General features: G+C 30.9%; 1 protein-coding gene and 1 long non-coding RNA gene across 2 annotated transcripts; one reads left to right on the plus strand and one right to left on the minus strand.

The window, feature by feature from the left end:
* Window positions 1-448: 448 nt before the first annotated feature.
* On the minus strand, window positions 449-4,376 carry LOC141460749 (uncharacterized). Its single transcript, XR_012462338.1, has 4 exons — window positions 3,678-4,376; window positions 2,661-3,021; window positions 2,107-2,291; window positions 449-1,752 (listed from the first exon to the last, which is right to left on the minus strand). It is a non-coding gene; the product is annotated as an uncharacterized lncRNA (long non-coding RNA).
* A 934-nt stretch (window positions 4,377-5,310) lies between these two features.
* On the plus strand, window positions 5,311-15,217 carry LOC141460315 (uncharacterized). Its single transcript, XM_074140205.1, has 10 exons — window positions 5,311-6,170; window positions 7,145-7,244; window positions 7,347-7,448; window positions 7,703-7,858; window positions 9,606-9,738; window positions 11,335-12,088; window positions 13,418-13,517; window positions 14,329-14,430; window positions 14,685-14,840; window positions 14,920-15,217. Exons 1-10 carry the CDS (start codon window positions 5,416-5,418, stop codon window positions 14,965-14,967), a joined length of 2,406 nt encoding a protein of 801 aa, XP_073996306.1. The 5' UTR covers window positions 5,311-5,415; the 3' UTR covers window positions 14,968-15,217.
* The last annotated feature ends 3,962 nt before the right edge of the window (window positions 15,218-19,179 follow it).

Consider the following 19,179-nt stretch of genomic DNA (forward strand, 5'->3'; position numbering starts at 1 on the left):
TAACCTTGCTAAATGCTTCTTACACACTCTCACGACTCTGGCAGCCATTGTTGTAACCTTGCTATCTTCTCACACACCCTCTAGACTTCGGCAGCCATTTTGGTAACCTTGCTATCTTCTCACACACTCTCTAGACTTTGGCAGCCATTGTTGTTACCTTGCTATCTTCTTACACACTCTCTAGACTTCGGCGGCCATTGTTGTAACCTTGCTTAATGCTTCTTACACACTCTCTAGACTTTGGCAGCCATTGTTGTTACCTTGCTATCTTCTTACACACTCTCTAGACTTCGGCGGCCATTGTTGTAACCTTGCTTAATGCTTCTTACACACTCTCTAGACTTCGGCGGCCATTTTTTATATTTTCTTTTAATTTCTACGCAATTTTTTCATTTTTCATTTAATTTTTCATATTATTGAGAGATTAAAAGGGAAAATAAATACAATATTGTTATAAAGAAATCGTTTATTATTTATTTTTTAATTATTGATACATTTTTTTACAACAAATTTTATAAAATCTTTACCTCATATTTAACCACGCTGGTGACTCTTTAGACTAATATAGGACTTCCTTTCACCCATATTTAACCATGCTGGCGACTCACAAGACTTATGCAGGACCTCTTTAAACTCACATTTAACCGTGTTGGTTACAAGATGAAAATAAAGGGTTTACTGAGTTTAATATTGAGTAATATGTACTGTTGGGCACAAAATTATTAAACTAGTATTAAACATTAAGCCATTTTGAATACATTAAAAACTTTTTGTGAATGTTTGTAAGATGAGAAAAAGTTTAATTTCAATAAAGAAAGAATAAATATTATTTAAAGATTTAAATTGGCTGAAAAAAAGAATTCATTTGATTTAATTCTATTAATATGTACGTTTAAATTAAACTTCATAATAGAAAGTGGAAACATTACTTATTCCCATACAAAAGAAATGATTTATCAAAATGGCAAAGACTTTGATTCATGCTGTAACACACTGAAAGCAGTAAATAATAAATAACATTACCTGAAGAAAATTGTCTTCTTCATTCTTCAAAATAGAATGGATGAGAACCATCTAAGGGGATAAAAGCTCCGGAAATTTAAAAAGAATACTTCAGACACGTTCCCAATTTGCCCTACATTTGCTGACTATATGAGGAAGGTTACATGGTGTGTTATACCAAATGTTAACTAAATCGTAAAACATGTAGTAAAAATATAGAAACAAAACGAATGAAACCGAGTACTTATTTCAGGATTCTGTATGTGTAATATTTTAGTTAAGTCAGAATTCTAGAGTTGAATTCTAATTTTAATAAAAATTAATCAAAAAGATTTAGCTCGACTTACTGGATTGTAAAATACATCATCATTTACATGAATGTTCGTCGTTGTATTTTTCTAACTAATTAAAACCTTCTTTCTACAGAATTACTTTTCTCACATTCAAAGAAAAATATTTAGTTATATGAAAAAAAAGAGTTGTGACAAAATTCTCTAAACTTTTTTAGGTTAGGATAAGATTACCTGCAATACAGCTGCAGAAGAATGCTTGGTAGAATTTCTAATCCTTTAAACGGTCCGGAATGTGGAAATGGATGTGAAACCACAAATTAAATGTAGAAGTGCTGCTGGATTTGAAGAAGGGTAATTGCGAGCCGGCGTAATGGTGAAAGAGACGAAGCCCACAATTCGACTTTCATTCGAGTGCAGGCGCTATCTTGAAAGCTGGAAAACCAAACTCCAAAAAATCCTAAAAAAATAAAATAAATAAATTATAATCCTACTGTGAGCTTTATTATAGCCGAAAATGAGTTCTTTTAAAAGGAAAAGATTATCTGTAAAGAGAAAGTTTATTGCTAAAATATAATTACTTATGAATTTAAAAGTTTATCTATTTTATTTTATCGAAACTCCTTGTTCATAAAGAAATGATAGCCCTCTTATTATCCAAAAGTGACTCAAATAACATTCACCACTTTTAAATTGAAAAATTCAATTGCAGAAAAGATGAATAAAAACGAGAAAACTGTGATCAAAGAAACAGTTGGATGACAATTAAAATGGCTTAAATGTAAATGAAATTAAAGACATGAATTCTACATACCTATGCGATCTAGTGGAAGATTTAAGAACTATTAGTAGCTTATAGTTGCCAGGCTAGCCGATAGAGTGCTCTTAACTGCTGTTTTGGCTGCTTTTGTCTTAAATATGCGTGCATTTAAATTTTCATTATTTATTTTCTTTTTTCATCAAAAGTGTATGACACTGAGGAATTTAGCAATTTAGCCACTAAACAATACAAAAAAATGAGTAACATATGGTCATGCATAAAATATATGCAGAATAAAGTATTTAGAAAAATTATGTAACCTGTAATTATAAGTTTTTCTCCGAACTTTGATTCACATTTTAAAGGAAATCAATTCTGGCAAAGGTGATTGAAGTTAAAGCAAAGAAAATACCGTTTTTGAGAGATATTATATAGTAGTGCTGTTTCTAAAGGAAGCAGCTACTAAATGCGTGCTAACATAACAGCTGTTTATAAGAACAACAAACTTTTTGAGATTATTTGATGTTTACTCAAGAAAACCCAGACAAAAAAATAGTCAAAGGTGTGTTTCTAACTTAACTATAATAATTCCATAAAAAAAAACTTACCTTTTTCTTTTCTCTCTTGTTCTTCTGTCCCAAATATGTTTGTATTGCTAAGCAGGAATATACACAGGGATTCCCCTCTCTGAGAGATTTGATTAGATTTACACGGCGGGACGGGACCCATGCCCCCACAGCACTGCAGCCACCAAGAGGCTTATTGTGCCTTTCCTTAAGTCTAGTAGATGAAATCTCCTCTTCTAAGAAGGTTGAGGGCTTTCCCTACCAGTTCCTTCTGCGCTAAAATCGAATAACAGGTGAGAGGCCGTTTCTTCCTCTTCCTGGCACAATCTGCACAGCGGTTCCAAGCTAATAAGCCCTACCTTGTGCAGGTGCTTCCTGAACCTTCCGTGTCCTGTGAATAGACCTGTAATCAGATCACTGAGAGATAGTTATCTATCAAACAAAACAAAAAAAAAAAATATAAGCATAATATAAGCAAATCTTAAAAATTAAACGAACATGTTAAGTCATTTCATATTTAGACAAAAGATCGAATGCTAAAAAGATAATTACAAAAAAAAAATGCCAAAATTACTGATTATTGATTTGATCAACCATTCCGCGTGACTATTTTATAAGTTAAAGTTATAATAACCAAATTAGGTTCTCTTATTGACGTTTTGTTTTAATTATTTATCAATAATTTATTTTTTTCAACTCAGCGTCTTTTTAAAATGCTTAAATTATTAATTACTACAAGACTAATGCCAAAAATTGTTATAAATATAGTTTGGTTCCCAATGCTGGATAACTTTTATTAGAATTGTGCAGTAATTACGCATTACTAGTAGTATAGTACAATTAAATATGATTTTTCATGTATTGCTTCAATTTTGGATTTAACTGAACATTTAAAAAATGATTAGTTTCATTAAAAACAGATTTTAATTCTTAAATAGAACTTTAATTCCAATGAAAAAAGTGGTTTTTGATTATACATATGTTTCCGTATTTTTTTTTTCAATCAAATTAAAAACTTATCATTAATTTTACCCTTTTTATGACACATATATCCCTTACCGATTTTAGACTTTCATTCGGCAACAGAAGTAAATTTATTAGTTAGGTGTAGTGACTTCGACTTCACTTTAACATACTTTTACGCTTCATACTTCACCAGCTGACAGAGTTGGGGAGGTTACACAAAATTTTTGTGTCAATGTCAATGGCATAAAAAAAAAAATTAATTATTAAATAAAACTATTGCAACATATTACTTGTTTAAAAGTTCTGTTAGTTTAGTGCATATGTAATATTTTAGAAAAGTAAAAATTAAGTTGTACTTTATATAGGGGGGGGGCGAATTTCAGAAAACCACTCGGCACTTTACTTATTTCATTTGTACTGAAAGACAATTGTTGTTAAATAAGATATTGATGAATATATGATTCTAATCATTTATCAAACACGAAAATAAGTAAAATAAAGAAACAACTTTAAATCTGCTAACATATTGATGCTTTTTTTTTGTGAAGTATGCATGAAAAAGGGGATTATTTTGATGAAGACATTATTTCAACACGACTGGGAGGCAATTAGGTATGAAAAACTCATGCCTCTAAGCTCTATTCAACAGCCCTTTTTAACGCTAATCAAACAGGAGTAGAGGGATGTTCACAATAGTAGAGAATTATGTTTAGAATGCAGACAAAAAATGGAATCATGTTTCTTTTTTTTTAAAATTGTTCAGTAGTCATCTAATATTGTTCAGAACTTTACATTTTTATAGCGTATTATAATTAAAACTTTAATTTTTTCATACCTTTACCTTAATGTAGACAATTTCCACAACCCACGTAGGGTGCGCCTCAAAAAGTCCCAAAAAGTGTTCGAAAAATAGCAAACTGTAAACCTCAGTGACACGTCAGGTGGGCAGGTTTTCTTCAAATTTGTGATTTCATTTAGATTCCTGTAAATCGTACTGATTCTCTATAGATAGTGAATCCGTATTTTGCACACTTAAATGAAACATTAGGGAGAACCTAAAATGTTTTAAATAAATGTTTATTGACATATATGCAATTTAGTGCTGCTAAAATCGTAGAAACTGTTTTAGAGATAATCGATTAAATGGTTGACTTTATAAAAAAAAAAAGCTCACAGAGAACTATCAGCAATTTTTTTTAGTTTGAGGGCAAACAGACCAATTTTTTTAAACCATTTTTTCTGGAGGGGAGGGGGAGACTCAGCCTTAAAACGAATGTTTTTGGTAACTTAAAATCGAAAATTCTGTACGATCGATAACACATAGTGTATTATATGGAGTAGGAGAGAGTAAAAAATGGTCGAAGAATCACTATTATAAAATAATTGGATAATTATTGAAAACTCTTTCCTTAAATTGGAAAAAAGTCGTATGATATCACGTGATGGCAGTAATTAAAGCAATTAAATCTATGGAAAAAAAAGTGGCAATGCAAAAGAAGTGTAATTACAAAACCTATTATTGGCGTACATAACTTTTGTTCATAACAGTTACGCTTCTTTTTTTTTTTTGATTTTGTAAAATTTATTATATTAAAATATTAATTTACTTAACTTCTAGCTGGATTACCTTTCCCTACATAATAATTGGGGTAATCATTGTGAAAATTTTAAGAAATACTTTGCTAATTAAAAAAAGAAAAAGAGTTGGATTAACTCACCACTAATATCATTGTTTGAAAGGTGTTCGATGTGTTTTAAAGTTTCTTTTCACTCGGAAGTTATTGGAACCCTTAGATAATCTTCTTTCTACTTCCTTAATTGATCAGCTGGAATGTTCACAAAGGAAATAAGAAATACAATTAAACTTCTAGAATGGACCGGCCATTGGTTTAACTATGATAACAAAACTAATGAAAAATATTTAAAAATTTTCCAGATTTTCAGATTAACATATCTTGGTATTGCATTATCTTTGAATGCTTATACTATCTATTTAAAAGGATTAAAGAAAAGTCTAGAAAGCTTTGGCGTATTCTTTCCAATGACTATTATGTGCCTGTTGTGTGCAATGTTGATTGCTATAAACAATGTCAGAATGAAAGATTGCCTAGTAAAACTAAATTCTATGATTGAAAATCATAAAGAAAACTGGGAACATGAAATTTTCCAAGAAGATTCCGAATTTATCTGGAATATAGTAAAGAAATATCTAAAAACGATTATCATGTACTACTTACTATATACGCCGATACCATTATTTATAGATTTTATTGCATATAATTGTAATCTATATGATGGGCCACCATTAAATTTGCCACAAACATTGTCTGGTTTTATGGATGATCAGCCTGTACGCGATGGGAAATATTATACGATAATTTTATTTTCACAAATGTTGACAGGAATTGGGATACCAAATTATTCTGGAAATGTATTTGGCTTTTGCATAATCACTGTTTATATAAGAGTGGAAATGAAGATTATACAAAAGAAGATACTTTTATTGAATGATATAGATAATAATTTGAAAAAAGTTTACTATAGTAAATTAGTGGAGATTATTGAACGATATTTACAAATCAAAAGGTAATATATTTGTTTATTAGATAGTAAATCGTCAGACCTTAAATTATGTTTAAGAAGATTATATAAACCTAAAAGGTGGTCTTTCTCAGATAGAGTTGTAAAGCACATATTAAGGAAGATTGTTTAATTGACGCTGTTCCATACAAGAAGACATACGGAAATATTAGAAATATACCAACAGAAAGCCATTCACCAAAGAATTATGATCGACCAAATTAACTTTAACTCTGATATACACTCTTTAAGTCAATCCAACCAAACACATAGAGACAGCTGAGCAAACCTGACCCAAAAAATAAGCATGAATATTTTCTTTTTGAGTTTTACCTATTTAAGGATTTGTTAAATGATTAATAGAATCACATTGTCATCAATATTATACTTAAAAGTATTTATTTTCTAGTACAAATGAAATAAGTACAATTCCGTGTTTTCTGCTTAAATTGGCCCTTTATAAATACAACTACAACTTAACAATTCTAAAACATTATTGTACATGCACTAAACGTACAGAACCCAGATCGTAAAGAAATATTGCTAAGTAATACTCGGTTATGGATTTTTTTTTTTTTAACTCGGAATTTATTAAATTATTCTTAACCGTAAATTCCACTAAAACAGCCCTTATATAGAAGCCACATTGGCTTTAAAGGAGTCATTCAGAGCTTTGCATTGGGATATCTCTTCTATTTAGAAATATGCCTCTTCTAACTAGTTCCTTTTCCGTTCTATGCCTAATGAAATCCACAGAAGAGTTTTGATAATAAGTGTGAGGGAAGGGATTAACTCCAGATTATTCCCACCAAGATCCCGGCTTCGAATCCAGTTGGTGGCTGTAGTTTTTTTTTGAAGAAAACTGAGCTTTTATAGAATTGCATTACTGCTTTATGTTTTAACACACATTACACAATGGAAAATATTTATTATCTAATACTTTTTTTCCCCCAATAACTCAGCTTTTTACTTTTCAACAGCATCCTTAAAGACTTGGAGGCTGTGTATGGAGCACAATTTGCTTTACAAAATGCTTTAGCACCAATAAGTACGAGCTTCTGTTTGAATCTCATAGTTATGGTAAGCAAAGATATAATTAATTATAAGTCTCAAATTTGCTGAATGTTAGTCAACTTACATTTTTACTGGATGGGAATAGAAGAATTGAATTTTTTTTTCCAGTTGGAAGACAAATCTGTTGCTCCAGCATATCTTATATGTTCTTTAGTGTTAACCACGGGTCCTTTTATCTGCTGCTTGGCTGGGGAATCTCTACAAGAAGAGGTAAATTGTTAATTGTCTAATTACCCTCAAAGACGACTCAGCTTAAAATCACAAATCTATTTTTTGAGATCGATCTATCAAAACAGAACATGACGCAGCGGTGGAAAAGGCAGTTTTTGAGACGCACCTCCAAGTTTTAAAGAATTATAATTCCCATTGATTCATAATTACTGAAATTCATAATTTAAAATTTGAAAAAAGTTACTTTAATATGAACATATAAAACATCCTTTTTTTTTTATATTTATTTTTAGAATTCAAATATCAACAAATTAATTTACAATCTGAAATGGTACGAATGGAAAAGTCGTGATGGCAGAATGGTATTGATGATGCTGGAGCAGACCTCACTTTCTATGACCATCACCTGTAAAGGGCTATCTCCTATGGGAATGCATACATTTCAGGAGGTAACAAGGATATGCCATATTGGGCATTAATTAAACACTGTTTATTTCTAAATTATCATTTATACTGGAAACCAGCAGCGTCAAGAAAGAACTGTTAAGGTCACGTTAAAAATATTCAGTTTTGTAGAACACCCCACGAAATAATTATTCTCGAAAAATGTTCTGTTTCAGGGTTTTTTAACGTTCTTGAACCCTACAGAAAATTACCTTAAGTTTATTTGTCCAGTTAATTCCTATCCGGAAATAAAGTTTAAGAAACCTAGTACATTAAGCTGTGTTATGATGGCTAGAAATTGGTCTGATTACAGAGCCTGAAGTAGGAATTGTCAATTAGATATGTAGTTTCACTTCCAAAATAGGAACTTAGATTTCAAATGTTTTAGTTAAAAACTTTCAAATTGTTTCTTTGGCCTAGTTACTTTTTAAGATTCACATTAGACTACTAAAATGTTTCCACTTATATATTGATAAAGAAAAAAAAAAAGTACTTACTTTTTTTTTGTTTCAGATAATGAACAAGACCTATTCATATTGCATGCTATTAAGATCACTTAGTTAAATGAAGATGGGAACATTTAAATTTTACTAACTGATAGATTACACTACGAACTTTGAATGAAACAACATTATCATATAAAAGCTTAAATAGATACTTACAAGTGGAATTAATTATCCTCAAAAGTTAACTCAACCCGTTTGGTAAATAAATAAAGGAAAAGATTTTGCAGAAAATACACGTAATGATAGGCTATCATAATCATCAACACGAACAAAGAAGTTTGCGTAGACCTTTGTGTTTTGTAAGCAGGAAGGCTATATAGTATGTACGATGTTATACATGTGTGAAATGCATATTTTTCAAAAATTTCTTGCACTAATTTAATGCTATAACTTTCAAGGATAGAGCATTCAACATTGCTTATAGTAAACGATTATAATTAATAATATAAATAAAGTCAATGTAAACAATTTAGGACTGTTCAGGTTAGAATAAATATATTGCTTGTTATACTGTAATTGAATTATATTACATTATTTTTGTTTTTGCTTATCTAATAAATAATATTAAATATTTCTGGCTTTTTGTTTTCATTGTTGCGCCCTGATAAAACAAAGTGACATCACAAATTTGTCTATTCCATCACTGAAGTTGTAATTTAAAATTACCCTTCAAATGTCATTAACTTCACTCTAAAATATAAATAAAAAAGTAGTGTTTCTAATAAATTTGCTTGTTCATTATAAATGGAGTTTTTATTTTTGTTTGATAAACATCTTTCGAGTCTTTTTCGAAACATTAAAACAAGAAATGTGTTGAGAAAATCCTAACGACTGTCTCAACTGTGATTGTCATAACTATATCACAACTTTTCCTCCGTAAATGTAAATTTGGTAAAAGTGCAATTAGGTATAAATCCTACAGGTCCAGAAGTCAATCCACTAAGTTTAAATCTACTTTATACATTATATAGGTCCTTAACTTCAGAGATCAAATTCTTCCAAAGTCAAAAACTTACATAGAATCACTTTTTCTGGAAAAATATTTCTAACATCTTGGAAGATCATATGGGGACTCGAGAAGGATAAGTCGATATATGTAATACTTTATCATCTTCAGCGGTTCTAGCGGCAGTAAATGTCCCAGATTGGGTTTTCACACGATCAATACCCCAAGATTGATGTAATCGTATTAAATTAAAACTTGCTTATTTTTATGCGTAACCATTTACTTTCTTTCTCTTAATAGGTAAGGGAAAGCATTGCGTTATATTTAATTTCAAAGGAACCAGGAAAATGGATTTCAGAAAATGGTTTGAACGAGAGGGTGAACGAAATATTTCAAAAACAAGAAACTGAAACTTTGCCGAGACAACGTACCAGTAACTTTTAGATGAAAACCATAAACCTAAATTACCACTTTATTACTAAACGTATTTTCCACTTTTTGTTAAGATTTCTTAGAAAACAGCTCCAATGATTTGCATGCAAATTGCTTTCACATTGATTCATTGCCTTTTTTCCTGAGAAGCTTGATTAAGTAGATTTGTGAATAATCAGCGCAGATAAGTTTTCCTCCGAAGTCCTATTTTACGAGTAGTACTAACCCTTATACAACTGTTCTAACGGACAGTTTTAATGTACATCCCTTGTCTTGTACGCTATTAATGAAGGTTAAAGAGACTTAAGTTCCGAACCAAAAATACCACTTTAATCAATGAACTGTTCATATTTCTTAGACTTCAAGAATAGCTCCTACGTTTCTCTCTTTGCATGTACTTGTACAACATACAATATGTGTACCGCCGAAGCGAGTATTTGCCCAGCCTTAAATCATTTAAGATCGATAAATCAACATGACTATGAATGCTCCCTCAGCTCTCTATTAAGCGATCTTCATCAGATTCATAAAATGACACGCCAAGTCCTTAAGGGATCTTATAAACTAATTATTTCCCGTTATCTGTTTTATTTGATTCGCTTTCAGTATTTCGTTTATTTTTTACATACTTATTTTAGTTCTAATATCCAGAATTGTCTTTTCTACTTGTTTTTGTTTCCAATTTAGTGCCTTTTGTTTGTTTATTCAATTTTATAATTATGTAATTAAAGTTTTGTTTTTTTGTTCTAATTCCGTAATCGAAGTTGCTCTTTATTTTAAATTCTTATTTTGTCTTCATAGTTATTATCATTTTGTATAAGGTTTTGTACTGACCAAACTTTATTTGTAAAAACTAATGTTTAAACAAATAAATTAAGAATTAAGAAGTATTATTATTATTAATATAAGGATTCAAGATTGGCGAGGAATTGGTCAAATAAAAAACAAACTCGTCTTTTTGCCAACGTTTCCACAAATATATTGCCTTCTTCAGGGCGTGGCTATGCCGGTTGGTTGAGTTACATTTAAATAACATTTCAAAAAATTATCAAAGACCTAACTAAAAGTTTATCACAAATTCTGTAAAATGTCGGTATTTAGGATATGTAACTCACTAAATCATAATAAAAACAGCATAACTTTTTATTTTTATTTTTAAGAAGATTTCTGCTTAGCAATGTCGAATAGATCTTTTGAAGGCTGGTCCACTTTTTCTTGGGCGCGCAGCGATTAAATGTTGTGCGCACTTGTATGAAAAGTTAACCTACAAAATTCCCAACAAATATAAATAAATAATTGAAAACACAAATTATAGTTTCAAAATAATTTTGCTCAAGCCTAATTCGTTAACTGAGAAGAGAGAGAGACACTGGCATACGTGAATAATCATTAATCATTATCTTTTTTGAAAAAACAATTTTTGCTTCTTTTAAATATTTAATAAAACAGAGCAATAGTAAAGGGAAAGAAGTGAAAAATAAATAAATAATTTTCACAGTTAAAGTGAATATCCTAAAATTATAGGAAAATAATTTCCCTCAAACGAATACTGAAACATAATATTCAAGATATGAATTGGAGAAAATTATTAAACAAGTTAGTTTACAAGCAGTAACCATGGCCGATCTGCCACCTTTAAACAACTTAATGATGATGTTAAAACACAGTGGTTTTTGGTTTTATTTCGAAAAAGAAAATAAACTAAGATTTTCTTATCAGATTTTCCAAAATCTAAGCATACATTTGTTTCTCTATTACAGAATGTATTTAGTCTATGAAGATGGTATAATGGCATTACTTGGTGACAAACATATCTATATTGTCAACACTACTGTGGCAATGTTCATCAATATCTCCTTATATTTTAAACAGAAAGAATTTGGAAGATTGTTGAACACTTTGGAAACATTGTCTACAAAATATCCAAAAGAAAGGCACATGTTTACCATGAATTATGAATATGCTTGGAAATTTGTAAAATATTTTGGTTATTTTGTGATAGTCGGTACGTTGTTCATGTTTATGTCACCGTGCATTATCGACGGTGTCTACTATCTATTAGGCTATGATGAATTCACGCTACATCCACCGCCAACGGTGCTTCGTTTAAAGGGTATGCCAGAAGGACGTTTGCATAATTGGTTGTGCTTACTGATCAGCGGATATTATGCTTCAATTTGGGCTGAATGTTATTATTCATTAATTATCGCTTGTTTTATTATATTATCGTTTGCTTATATTGAAATGAAAATCTTTAATTATCAGCTAGCGGATTACTTAAAAAATCAACATTTACACGATTTAGAAAACAGTTTCCCTGAAATTATCACCAGACAATACGAGATTATGAGGTAAAGAGTCTTTAGTATTTATTAATTATTTAATATTATAATTTTATTGCTAATCAAATACCATTAAATACAGACAAACATAAAATGATTCCTTAGAGCAGGGATGGCGAACCTTTTTAAGACGTGGGTCAAGTTTTGTTCATTTTTTTTTTTTTAGTACTAGCTCTTGGGTCACTAATGCCCCCATTTGCACAAGAGTTAAGTTTAAAAATTTTAAACTGAATATTTTCAAAACTAAACATCTTTAAAATTCAGTTGGTTTAACGGGTAAAACGGGTCGAAACAAGTGCTATGGAAATCTCTTTTTACAAACATAACTGAACAAAACCTTACAAAAGTGTGTTTTATCTGAAGAAAAGTTTACATATGGTTATTTGCTTTGGGTTGTCGATTTTTTTTAACAAACAAAATATGAGTAAAATTTTACGTTTTATTTGATATTTTGTAAACACTTTTGCTTTATTTCACATACTACAAAAGCATTTGTCGCCATTTGCGTTTTAGAACTGTAATAATCAAACTAAAGGTTATAGATAGCATTTAAATTGCTTTTGCGTCAATGCGTGATTGAAAAAAAATACAGATAGAATATAAATTATCCACACAATTAGAAAATCTAAATCAACTCGCTTAAACAAACAAAAGGGTTGCCTAGCAACTGTGGGTCAGTGAAAAAGCTTGCGCGGGTCAGTGTCTGACATTCAGTTTAACAGTTTAATTTTATAAATAATATTCCAGAACCATAAATAACTTAAAGGATCAAAATCCCACACTTTTGTAAAGTTCTTAACCAAAAATATGGTGGGAACTCACACGATTTTTCCAAATTAGAATTGCCAAAATTCTAACCTTTAAATTGTAAATTTAGAATTTCAAAACATAATTACCTCTTTCTTTTAATATGTAGTTCTTAAAAACCGAACTTCATTAGGATGCGAAAGTAGCATAAATCTATCTCATCCAACATAGAACTGTCCTAAAAGGAATTCTCCTAAAACAAAAATAAAAAAATAATTGTTTTAAAAAATTCATAGATCTACGTGTAATAGTTGATCCAGGCATTTGAATTTCCCCGAATATACCTTCTTTTTTCTTTATTTCTCAAAGAGAATAATCAGGCAATCTCTAAAGTGTCATTTCCAGGGTAAAGTATGGACATTACCCATTAATCCAGAAACCATAGTTCAAGAAAATTGTCAGACCGGAAGAATTTTATAGAAAATTTAATTACCAAAAATGAGAAAGTGGAATAAGTGTAAGAATCACATCCGCTTTTCTTTCTCGTTTTTTTTTAAATATTTGTAAAAACTATAAATTTTCATTCTACAGATTACACGACGAGTTGATAGAAGTACTAGCAGGACCAATGGGCGTAAAAAATACTGTAATTGCTGCTGCAATGTGTTATTTTCTTTTTACTGCTACTGCTGTAAGTATAAAGTGTATCTTCTTTGCTCTACTGAAATCGAATAAATACTTAGTTGCTAGAATAAAGTACTAGAATAAAGAACTGGATAAGACCAACATAACTATTTATAAATATTTTCTAAAATTTACCTGGATTGAACCACAAGATTAACAGAAAGTTCAAATTTTTATAAAATTACACACTTCAAAATAAAATTTATTTGTTCCGTAGTAAACACTTCGTTTAAGCCTCTACTCTAACTGAAAAATACAACCTTTCTTTTGATTACTCCTGCTGCTTATTCTTGTCATTGGATATCTGGTAAAAATACTGACCAATCATAACCATCCATGGCCAAAGACCGACGGCGGTGCCAGTCATATCATTTAACTAAATACGTACTTTTAATGAATGTAAAAGTAAATACGCAGATATACGCGAATTGACAAAATTTAATCGGTAATTAAAATAAATAATAAAGAAACTGAGCGAACTGAAATAAGCTTAAGTAGAAAATAAAAGAATAGTTTTCCTTGGTGTTCAAAAGAAGAACAGAAATAGGAAACCAAAAACTGTGTTCACAAAGTTCCACACAATAGTTTGATAATGCATTCCAAAGCTTTGATATTTGGGGAGCCATTCATTGCCTAAGTCTCAAAATTACTTCGCCGTACTTCCTTAAATATTCATCTTGTCGCAATGGCGTTTTACTATACAGATAATGATTCTTCACCAAATCTCAACACAGTTTTCCTTATAGGTCGTCGGGCAAATTGCACTTGTACAACACATATGCAGTAAGGTAAATAAGTTTTAATCATTTCGTTTCCAGGCCAGGAGCACGTACGAAGTGATCATGTGTGGCTGTGGTCTGATATATTTTGTGACAGACTCGTTTCTTTCCTGCTACGTGGGAGATCTTATTGAGTCCGAGGTAACCATTTATAATACTAAGTCTGCATGGATAGTTATTCTAGTACGCATCGAAACCAGCAATATTCTATAGCCAAAACCTCAAGAAGGGACACTATTAATCGTTTTGAAGCAATGGCAAAGGCAATATGATGCGTGCAGTTCCACAAAAACGATCCACTTATTTAACCTTTTCTTAGAACCCAGCCAAAAATCATTCTTCTGTCTCAGCACTAATTTTCACTTCACTTGTAATCTAATGTTCACAATTTTCAGGGTCATGAAATAAGTGAAACTTTATACGACTACCCATGGTATACTATGAAGCCAAAATATCGACGCCAATTTTCATTCATACTTCTGCAAGCAAGGAGACCAACTACAATCACTTTTAAAGGAATTTTACCAACAAATCTAGAAACATTTATGAAGGTTTGACAGCCTAAATTGAGTACGCAGTAATTTCAGCGTTTATTGCAACACATAACTTTATTTTATTTTTTTTTTTCAGATTGTAGAGTCAGCTTATTCATATTTTATGCTTTTAAAATCTTTTTAGATACATCGAAAGTTTATAAACTATTTACAATATTAATTGTTGGATACTGTTCGGATTTTTTTTATTTTTTAAAACACACTCAACACAAAGTGTACGAACTAAATGACTACACTTCACATATACACAATTCTATAATGCAATTCAATGTTGCATTTTTTATGTATTAATTTCTATCCCCATGTAGCCAATAAAGAAGAAGAAAAAAATGTCCCCTTTCAATAAATTATGAGACAGAGCAGTGCAAATAAAGTAAGATCTTTCAAAAATTGTGTTTCAGTCACTAACCTACTAATGAACCCCCTTTGGTCTCCTTAAAAAATCTGGTATGACTTTGTTTTACATAAATAAATCAATTTTTAGGCAATTTAAATTTTCTTCAAAATTAAAAACTTCACACCGCTAGGCAGTACATGAAAAATGACTGCGAAAATACAATTTGAAACAAAAAATCGCCCAATTTTGATAATGTATTCTCATTCTAATCTTACAGAAGTTCGATTTTCCTCAAATTAGTAATTTGTCTAACACATTCAAGTTCCTGTTGGTATTGTTCGGAGTTAATAAGGTCATATATTACACAGAACAGCACTTTATAGGGGAGATTTTAATCTCTTTCCTATAGAACTACTTTTGAGAACATCTTTAAAAAAAACTGTAAAACTTAAATCAGCGAAGTGGTACAGCAGGTTGACTTATTATTCCTAAAAACTTAATTGTCATATCACCTTATTAATAAATACTTGGGGGTTTCTGAGGACTTTAGTTAAGGATAATTTGCTTAGCTGCTTATCAGGGTATTGTAGATCTAGAGTTTCTTCAGAAATGAGTACGGAAGGTTCACAATGAGCAAGTTCCAAGTCAAGCGACTAGGTTGCAGAGCATCTCACCTCCAATCAGATGTTTATAACACAACCAAAAAGCTTCAAGAAGACTTGAGATATCTTCTGAAATGGAAACTTCAATGTTTCTCAACAGCTACGTTAGAATAATTTATAACTACAATTGCAGACTAGATGTATAACTAAAAATTAACTAATTTAAACTTTTTTTTTTTTTAATATTGATCTCTGATTTGTTAGTTGTAAATATTGAAAAAAGTTTTTTTTAACAAACAACAAAACATTGTAATAAGGTTACTCCTTAGAAGCTAGACGGACGGATATGTACTAGTGATGGGCTATTTGAGCGGACTCGTTCCATTGGAACGAGTCCGATGGTGGAACGAGTTGATTCAAATCCCTATTTTTAAAAAAAGTGATTCCGCCCCGCCCCAAAAAATTTAGGCAAATAAAAATGAAAATGAGGCAGCAGAAGGTTTGGAACGATTAAACATAAGAACAAATGTCACGCAATTTATTATATTATTATATCATTAAATGTTAGCTTTCCCAGTTAATAACAAAACTATATTTCTTTAACACACATTGAGTACTATCCCTAATTTCCAATTGCTCTGATAAATATAAAATTAACAACGTAATACAAATATTAACACAAAAATAGGCTAGTCAAATATAAATTAAAGCAATGCAGTTTTGTCATTATCTAGCTTGACCACTAGAAGACTGGAGTTAACTTACTTCAAGAGTATTCAAGGTAGAGAAACGGAAATGGGTAGGAAATTATTCCATAAAAATTCTAACCCTTCAAAATTATAATTACTCATATTTATTAACTAAGAATTGAATATCAAGCTTTTAAAATATTATCTTATTGTTTTACAAAAAGAAAAAGCTGTGTGCTTAATCTTAAACTTAGCGCTGGACACTCTTACTCTCATCTTCATTGGCGTAAGCTTGAACGTGTACATGTCAGCTAGACGGTCAAAGTAAAACTGGGCCAAAATTTAGTATTACCTAACTGGTTTACTTAGTGTAGTATCCCTCCCACTCTATCACCTATTTCACAAACATTCATCGATTGAAAATATTTTTTAGTTAAATATTCGTTTCATTGGAATACAAAAAACATTATAACGCTTTCTTAAGATGATTTGAATTTTTAAAATTTGTTTTTGTCCATTACTCTTATAAAATACGAAGAATTTCAAATAAAATATAATATACAAACACAGAATGATCTAGTGTGCAGGTGGAGTCAGTCGTAGTTACCATGACAACGGAACCGTTAAACAACTCCGGCCCAGCTCTAGCATTTTCATTGGTTAAATCCACTGGAGTTGGTGGAGTCGAATCCGGAGTGATTTAAATCCTTTTGAAACCGGACTCGTTCCATTTTTTCGTTCACTGAATCTAGCCAATAGAAATTGCTGGAGCTGGAACCGGAGTTGTTTAACGGTTCCATTGCTATGGTAACGAGGACTGACTCCACCTGCATACTAGATCATTGTGTTTGTATATTATATTTTATTTGAAATTCTTCGTATTATATAAGAGTAATGGACAAAAACAAATTTTAAAAATTAAAATCATCTTAAGAAAGCGTTATAATGTTTTTTGTATTCAAATAAAACGAATATTTAACTAAAAATTATTTCCAATCGATGAATGTTTGTGAAATTGGTGATAGAGTGGGAGGGATACTGCAGTAAGTAAACCAATTAGGTAATACTAAATTTTGGCTCAGTGTTACTTTGACTGTCTCACGGTCATGTACACGGTTAAACTTACCCAATGAAGATAAGAATAAGAGTGTCCAGCGCTATGTTAAAGATTAAGCACACAGCTTTTTCTTTTCGTAAGATAATAAGATAATATTTTTAAAGCTTGATATACAAGTCCTAGTAAATAAATATTTCTTTATTTATGAGTAATTATCATTTTGCTTGAAGGGTTAGAATTTTTTTTATGGGAATAATTTCCTACCCATTTCCGTTTCTCTACCTTGGATCCTCTTGAAGCACGTTAACTCCAGTCTTCCAGTGGTCAAGCTAGATAATGACTAAACATCATTGCTTTAATTTTTATAATTGACTAGTCTATTTTTATGTTAATTTTTGTGTTACGTTGTTAATTTTATATTTATCAGTGCAATTGGAAATTAGGGATAGTACTCAATGTGTGTTAAAGAAATATAGTTTTGTTATTAACTGGGAAAGCTAACATTTAATGATATTTTTTAATGAATTGCGTGACATTTTTACTAATGCATAGGGTAAGTACAGAGACCGGAATCGGTGAACGAGTTGTTGGAATCGATTCCAACCCTGGAATTGATTCAAATCCAACGAGTCCAAAGACGGACTCGTTCTGCCCATCACTAATATGTACCTTAAGTATGATAGGGAGAGTCTCCGATGAGGTTATAAACAGCTGAAGGCAATAGTATACTGCCTTCTTGATTAGTTGCCAACAATGTAGTTAATAAGTTTGTTTTATATTTAGGTTATTTAAGTTCGATCTATAATTAATTGAGAAAGAATAATATACTGTAACTTAAATACGTAAATCTACAACCAACATAACAGAATTCTAAATATTTAGTAAAGAAAAGTCATTGAACACCGATTATCTTTTCAGTAGATTTCATTAAAGTTAGCACTTTATAATTGATTTATTTTAAATAAATTTGAGTCTGAAACTAACGATTTATACTTGAAATACAGTTGACTTCAACATAATACATGTTCTTTTAATGAAAATTTATTTTTAGGAATTTAGTGAACTTAAGCAAAGTTTAACGTCTAGGGTGTTCTGGACGAAGGCGGAAGCACTTATTTTACATCTTTCTTTTTTTTATCACAAATAATATTGTACTTACCCTGGGGATTCCAATTGGGGATCTCCTACTTACAAATCCACGCTTCATACTCACTACATCAACACCAATGAAATTTAGTGAACCCAAATTAAAGCCAATGTTTAAGCAAATATTCGTAGTTTGAAGTAAACCTTGAGCTAGACCTGCTATCAAAGGCTGGATGGCTCCAAGAGTGATGGTGGTTCTGCTGTGTGAGCAATAAAGGTTTAAGAGCCTGTTGAGTCTGGTTGTTGGAGGTCATTGTAGGTATTGGCTTGCCCGTGGAAGTGACTTCGCTCAACGTGCACTGCTTTTGCGAGAGTGCGGCAGGAACGGGTTCCTTTAATAGAGCTTTGGAAGTGCCCACGAAGTTGAACTAATAATTGCCAACTATTCCACTTTAGGACTTCCTTAAAACAAACGTTACGAAATCAAAATATATAGTATTTACTCTTAGACGAAACAAACCTACCTCCCATCTTCATCCATTAAACTCCTATACCAACTGTGGAC

This window comes from Rhodnius prolixus, unplaced genomic scaffold, assembly GCF_049639745.1.
Source record: "Rhodnius prolixus isolate KJV_2025 unplaced genomic scaffold, Rpr scaffold_6, whole genome shotgun sequence".
NCBI classification, from domain to species: Eukaryota; Metazoa; Arthropoda; class Insecta; order Hemiptera; family Reduviidae; genus Rhodnius; species Rhodnius prolixus.

Excerpts from the sequence above, each read along its gene's own strand:
- LOC141460315 (XM_074140205.1), top strand. The coding sequence starts at position 5,416 with ATGTTCACAAAGGAAATAAGAAATACAATTAAACTTCTAGAATGGACC. Across the intron at positions 13,518-14,328 it reads TTCTTTTTACTGCTACTGCT|GCCAGGAGCACGTACGAAGT; the intron begins GTAAGTATAAAG and ends TTTCGTTTCCAG. Across the intron at positions 14,431-14,684 it reads GAGATCTTATTGAGTCCGAG|GGTCATGAAATAAGTGAAAC; the intron begins GTAACCATTTAT and ends CACAATTTTCAG.